General features: G+C 34.2%; 1 protein-coding gene across 1 annotated transcript; it reads right to left on the bottom strand.

Annotated features, from left to right (window-relative positions):
- Positions 1-5222: 5222 nt before the first annotated feature.
- Positions 5223-6711, bottom strand: LOC149155705 (xyloglucan endotransglucosylase protein 7-like). The gene is made up of 4 exons (XM_089444503.1): positions 6525-6711; positions 6304-6404; positions 5798-5991; positions 5223-5715 (listed from the first exon to the last, which is right to left on the bottom strand). Exons 1-4 carry the CDS (start codon positions 6709-6711, stop codon positions 5310-5312), a joined length of 888 nt encoding a protein of 295 aa, XP_089300629.1. The 3' UTR covers positions 5223-5309.
- Between the last annotated feature and the right edge of the window lie 385 nt (positions 6712-7096).

A 7096-nucleotide genomic window follows, 5' to 3' on the forward strand; every position in this document is an offset into this window, starting at 1 on the left:
CTATTTGTTAGGGAGTGGTTCAAACCACCCGATATTGTGAAAGCCTATATATTTGAGGCACATCTGACTCAATGAAATATAGGGCGTGTATGAGTGTTTGTACACTCTCCAGGTATCTCACTTGGAGAGCCACTTACTATATAGTTTTTATATTCACTTTTAATATATAGTTTTTATATTCACTTTTAATAATGGTATCAGAGCTTGAGGTTGTCAATCCTGTATGCTGAGTGAAGGGTACGACTAAGGCGAAATCGTCGCATAGTTTGGGTGGAAAAACACGACGATCATGCTGTAGCACTTCACCCATATTAAAATTTGAAAACTTAGTGCAACATCACGACTCTGTGTTAGATAGCTACAAAGAACTTCGTGACTCCCTGGTGGATAAGAGCGTCGATCATGGAAACAAAAAGGGTTGCATGTTCGTGGAATGCCGCTTGGACAAAGACCGCATGGGTGCGTTCTTGTGGATTGTTGTTGCATCCACGTGGAGGACAACTACGTAAGAAGCTATGCTTGAATTGTAGCTGGAGAACTGCGTGAGAGCTGTCGCTGTTGGATTTCGAGGTGACACAAGGAGCTGAGAAGGCCAGACCGCCAAGAAAAACAACAAAAGAATAGCAGAGGAGGTTAGATCGCTCAAGGCAGCTGTTGATCTGTGTAAGGTTGGTTACAGACATCCCGAGGAGGAAAATCCGTCCAGGGGGGTGATCTGGGCACCAAATCATCGCTTGTGTGGTCGGCAATGGCATTGGTAGCTGTGGGGGATGTTGTGAGAAGAAAGAGAGGACTGTTGCCCTGTGGTAAGCTGTTAGCGTGTGAAGAATGCAGGAGGCCAGGATAGCCGTGGAGTTTGATAGGGTTCGAGGTTGCTGAAGAGGCTCAGTGTGTTGCGTCGGTGTCAGAAATCGTGGATTTGTTGCTCAATTTTGGATCTATTGCAAAGGAAGTGTGGTGAAGAGCTGTATAATGCCAGAGGTTGGAAATTGCAGCAGTGGAGGCGGATCCGCTATGGCATGGATCAGACACTGTTGATTGGTGTTGAATGTCACAGAGAATTTGTTGTGTGGTGAGAGCGGATCTTCCAGAGCGGTGAGAAGTTTGGTCGTTGTTTCCGTTGGTAGTCATGCTAGCGATGTAGTAAGGCCGAAGTGGATGGTGACATTAGGGTCTTAATTGCTTCAAAGGGCCAATTGCAGAACTACGACATAGAGAGGATCTGTACATTAGTCTGTGGTTTTCTTTGGTGATCAGTGAGTCTACCATTTCTCGTGGCATTAATCGAGGAGGCAAAGACCCAACCTGTGTTGCGTGTTGGTGTCTTGTTTGGTGACATCTGCGTGCTGGAGCTGCATGTGGTGAACCTGCGCATATGGAGTCGAGGGATGCGGTTTTCATTGGGTGATAGATCACAATTCAATTCGAGAGAGGGTGTGAAATCTGGCACAAAACCAACTAGACATCTGTGTGTTGGAGCTGCATCACTTGGTGGTTGTCTTAAAAGTATTTATTTGGTGAGATAGAACAACCAAGTTGAATCCCCACCTCTTTCACTGAATACACCTTGTGAAGTCTCAATTGAAATATAGGGCGTGTATTCGAGGTTCATCTAACTCAATGAAATATAGGGCGTGTATGAGTGTTTGTACACTCTCCAGCTATCTCACCTGGAGAGCCAGTTACTATATAGTTTGTATATTAACTTTTTTATCACTAATGCACTGATTTCCTTGATTAACCATGTATAAAAAGGTTATGGGTTAACTTTAACTAAAAAATTAAACAAATTATATATTAATGCTATAAATAATAATGAGTAAATTATCGTGGAGGAACTTATTAGAATTGGAATAATCACAAATAGGAAGGAAATTGGTGGGTGGGAAGGCTAAATTTATTAAAAGTAATGGACCATTTTGCTAAATATAATTTTCTTATATATAAATGAATTTTATAAATAATAATGAAGAACTCATCATGGAGGAACTTAGTAGAATTGGAATAATATCAAATCCCTAGGAAATTGGTGCGCTTGGCATGAATCTATTTTTTTTAATTTACTATAATTCAATGCAACCTAGAAAACTGTGTAATACATTGATAAGGAATAAACTAACCATATGTTGAACATATTCCCTTGAGAATAAATCTAGGCCCTCAATTAAAAAATAAAATAAAAAACCAACAGATATTCATCTATCTTAAGTTGAAATAAAAAGCCTTAGGCAATAAGAAAAAAGTTGTATCTTTTTATAGGTCTCGAAAAGCCAAATGTTCTGGGTCAAGTTTAACTTAAGAAAAAAAACTGAATTACACATGTTAATATAAAATGGACCATTTTGCTAAATAAATTTTTCTTACATATAAATAAATGTTGTAAATAATAATGAGAAACTTATCATAGAAGAACTTATTAGAATTGGAATAATCTCAAATCCCTAGGAAATTGGTGGGTGGGGAGACACCTAAAGCACATCTAATTTTTTAATTTATTAAAAATCAATGCCAACAAACAACTATTTAATACACTACACTGATTGGTAAGCATGAAGACTAAGCATATGTTCTGCATATTCCCTTCAAAATCATAATAAACCTTGAATTAAACAAATAAAACAAGAGCCAAGAGATCCTCAACATTGTTTTGTTTCACAAAAGCCAGAATCTTACACATTGGAATTGAAATTGAGTGGCAAACATTAAAATTAAAATAAGAATGATTTGATTTCACAATGTTATAATTCTTACAACAATTACAATAAAGATGTTGTAGGAAAAACAATTACAATAAAGATGTTGCAGAAAAAGTGGTTTATTTTTAGCAAGAATCATTTATTCATAATATTCATAGTTTCATTGAATTTATGGACCAAAAACATTGGTTTATAATATAACATTAATGTTAATTAACACCAGCCACAATCTTTTTAATGCATTTGATTACGTTAAAACGTTTTAATTCATTTGATTACTTTTTTTAACTTATTTTATTTGATTACTTTTTTAACTTATTTTATTTGATTATTTTTTTTAACTTATTTTATGAGAGTGGTTTTTTTATTTTCCACGTGTTCCAGAAAGAACAAAAATGATGGGACGACAAGGGTGTTATATGTATGCAAGTTCAAGTCAATTGAGGAAGGCTGTATGTGATCATCATTGCAAAATAAAAAGATTATTGCAAAGTGAGAAGAAAATAAAATGAAAATATTTTAAAAAATAAATAAAATTAATATTGTAATATTAATATTAATATTTTACAATTTATTTAATTTTTATGTCAAAAGCAAGTTAATTAAGAGTCAATCCATTTATCAAACACTTGATATCCGGCGTGGGACGAAGATAAAAATATCTTCTTGCATCTGCTCTCTGGCCATATGCACTCAAAACGCAAATGGTTTTAGATCGTAGTGATAGTGTTGTTATGTGAAAAATAGAGAATAAAAGATGAAAGACCATACCAATAAAATAAAATTATTATTTAAATTTAAATAAAATTGTAATTTGTATAAATTGTAATTTGTAAAATTAATGTGTTGTGTAATTTTTTTAAAATGTTAAATTTATTTATGTATTTAAAAATGTATTTTTAAAAATCACATTTTAGTTAAAGATATATTATGAAATTCAAATTAAATTATATTTATTAATTTATGAAGATTTTCAGAAAAAATTACATTGTTAATGTTTGGTTGGGGCATGTGGTTCATGTTCAGGGCAAGATGAAGAGACAGATCTCAGAAAAAGTTAAATAGGAAGATAGGTCAGGTCATTTTAAGGGTTAAATTTGACCCAGAAAGAGAAATTATATTGTTTACTAATTAATTAATTAATTAATTAATTAATTTATATATTATTATAACTTAACCAAACGATTATATTTAATTAGGGGAGGGAATTATTCAATTAGTTTAAATATTTAATATTTAATTAATTAATTAATTAATTTTTTGATTCCATTATTTATTTAATATCTCATTACAAAAAATGTAACAAATATTATAAATTGTTAATTAAAAAAAAATCAAATAAAAAAATTAAAATAAATCAACAAATAAATAAATATTAAGAGTGAGTAATTACCAAAAAAAAATTAATAACAACGATATAAAAATAAAACGTGAGAGTGCTCTTAAAAAATAATAAAGATAAAAATAAAAATAATAATAGCGATAAATAAATAAATACTAATAATTAATACATAAATAATATTACTACTAAAAAAATAAATAAACATAGAGGCTAATCCCGGCTCTTGAAAATTACTAAAAGGAAAATAAAAATGGAATAGAACATAAAAAAGAAAAATCCAAGAAAAAGAGGGACAAAGAGGAGAAAAACTAAGAGGAGAGGGCGGGAATCAATAGCTAGTAATTTTTTAGCCGTTGTCCCTATTAATATTATTAGAAGACCTCTCAATCTCAATGGCTTCCCTAAACTCGCCATGATGAAAATGAGAGATTTTTACGATGACCTTAACCTCATCAATGCATATATGATGCTTGGTCTTCACTGCATCTTCAGCTAAAGCAAACTTGCGGTGATGAAAATGAGAGATCTTTGCCACGACCTTAGCCTCGTCAATGCATATATGATAGTTGGTCTTTGTTGCATGTTCTACTAAAGAATTAATCCTCCCACACTTGATATCAACGGAATGTTCTTTAATCCTTTGGTTAATAGACCACCCTGTTCCCCAATGTACACAGGATGACATAAACACCTTTCAAATCCATAGGGTTCACTTGGTCCTCCCTCGTCAAATTTAGCCCTTTCCATCTAACTGTTCTCCCTAGTCAAATTTAGCCATTTCCATCTAACTGTTAGGATGGCCTATCTTCCTATTTAACCTTCTTTTGAGATCTCTCTCTTCTTATTGTCTTAAACATGAACCACACTTGCTAGTTCAAAATACGTCAGCCAAATATTGACAATGTAAATTAACAAATTTTAAATCACAAAAACTTAAATTCCAATAAACTATACTTATCATCATATATAAACATCATACTTATTCTAACCAAATATTCTATTTTTAAATCAATAGGGTCAACATGTTCCATGAGAGAATCATCATTTTATTTTTGACGGACATGCATGACATATGTTGACATACAATGAATGCTGTTCTGTTTTAAAAACGTTCAGATGGTTAGAACAAGAACGGTAAGAGAGAAAATAATTTTAATTTAGCGCCTTCGATGGCAAATGAGATCAAATAAGTGTTTTTAAGAGCCAACGAACAGGGACGCTTTATTGGAATGAAATCCAACCGCAATCGCATGGAAGCGCTGGGAATTATTTTATGGTTGTCTGGAGCATTCAGCTGGAAGCTGATTATTGAATCTGGCCGGATCTTCGCAGTAATCGTAAATTAGAAAATTACTGCGAACCCCCTGTAATTGTGTTTGTTGGGCATCGGTCAAGTTCTCATAAGCGGGCTGATTCCACCAGTTACTGGGAGTATTAGCCGAACACTGGGAGGAGTTGCCACTGGCTGTCCATTCGCATACGTCTGCTGTGAAACTGCTGTACGAAGCCACAAATGGTGCGTAAGACCAATCGATTTTCACCCGTCCCCCTTGAGTCGCCCAACTATCTCCGTCCCAAATGCTGGAGTACACTCTCATCGCCTGCACGTTCGCGTAAGGCACACCTATGTCTTCATTGTTCCCAAATACTCTGATAGGTTGTCCATCTACAAAAATCCTGAAACGAAGATATCAGGTGAGATAGACTCATCACAGTAGAAAAACGGATTAAACCATGTTCAGAGGAGGAGGTAGCTTACACAATTTGCTCGGGGTTCCAGAGAATTGAGTAATTGTGGAAATCTGCTGTGGGATCGAACCATAAATAGAATTGTTGCTCCCTATTACCTGAACCATTTGTATAGATGTTTGTTTGGAGAATATATGGCTGACCAGAAACATTTCCTAGAAATTCAAGATCAATTTCGTCGTGCCTGTCGCCTGTCGAAGATAACTGCAGCGTATTTTCTCCATTCGTTAGGGAACATTATAATAGTGAGAATGCTATGAATTTTAAGGTAATTTTATATGGATTTAAGATTTCTATATGGGATGGATAGGAGTTGAGTGAAATCAATGGATCCCAAAAATTTTCTCACTATTCTCCATAATTTTTGCCTATCATATGCTAAATTGTTCCCAAAATTTACTATCAATTAATGACTTTTCTCAATAATTTCTCTCTATCAGATTACACAAATTCCCAAAAACCTTTTACATGAATATTGGAATATTATTGCATATAAATTTCGCAAATTTATCTCACATAGAATGTTGTAACCGTTCCAGCAGAATCTTTGGGCACCAGCTTCATAAACATATCGACGCTTCCAAACAAAAATTGTGCTTTGGATTGAAATGCCGAGCCTAATTAAACAATACCCAAAAAATATCTGCTGTTATTCTATGCTTGATAGTATATTATCACAGAAACATAAAGCAATAAAAAGCTAACAATACAGTTATATATCAATAACATTAGAATACCTGAAGCATTATTGAGAGAAAGCTGCAATTCCTCGCCATTGTCGAATATGTTGACGTTGTTATAACCCCATGTTATATCTATATCATTGTAAAAGTTTGCATGGACTGTGGGATATATACCAGTACTGCATATTATAACAATCATAAGAATGAGACGTAGATAGCCAGATGGATTAGGAGCCTCCATTGAGGATACAACGGTTGCAGACTAGTCTAATTGACAGCCTATTTGATTTGGGTTTGCAACGGAATGAATAGGGATTGAAGAACTTGTTTGTAGATGGATCATGTCTGGACAATTATATTATAGGAAGGGTATAAGTGTAATTGTTTAGCAGGCTGTTGAAATCATGAACATATCTGAAAGGAATCAAATATACATTAAAAATTATAATCCACCTTAGGCAGGGTAGGCTGTCACGCAGTTTAGCCCATGACGACTCTCGCTCATGAACCATGCAGGGGAGGGTTTGATTGTAACGGTAGCGGTAGGTAGTTGAAATCTGGGAACGATCAGCAGAAATCAAATATACATAAAAAATTGCAACCGGCGTACAAGTGATTGGGCGTGA

The sequence above is a fragment of the Pinus tabuliformis genome, chromosome 9 (genome assembly GCF_031772625.1).
Source record: "Pinus tabuliformis cultivar Carrire ecotype Pingquan chromosome 9, CPIR1, whole genome shotgun sequence".
NCBI lineage: Eukaryota > Viridiplantae > Streptophyta > Pinopsida > Pinales > Pinaceae > Pinus > Pinus tabuliformis.

Bases quoted from the DNA above. Each gene is read 5' to 3' on its own strand.
- LOC149155705 (XM_089444503.1), bottom strand. From the start codon at position 6,711: ATGGAGGCTCCTAATCCATCTGGCTATCTACGTCTCATTCTTATGATT. The intron at 6,405-6,524 runs GTATTCTAATGT...TTGTTTAATTAG, and splicing joins TTCTCTCAATAATGCTTCAG to GCTCGGCATTTCAATCCAAA. The intron at 5,716-5,797 runs GTAAGCTACCTC...TCTTCGTTTCAG, and splicing joins TGGAACCCCGAGCAAATTGT to GATTTTTGTAGATGGACAAC.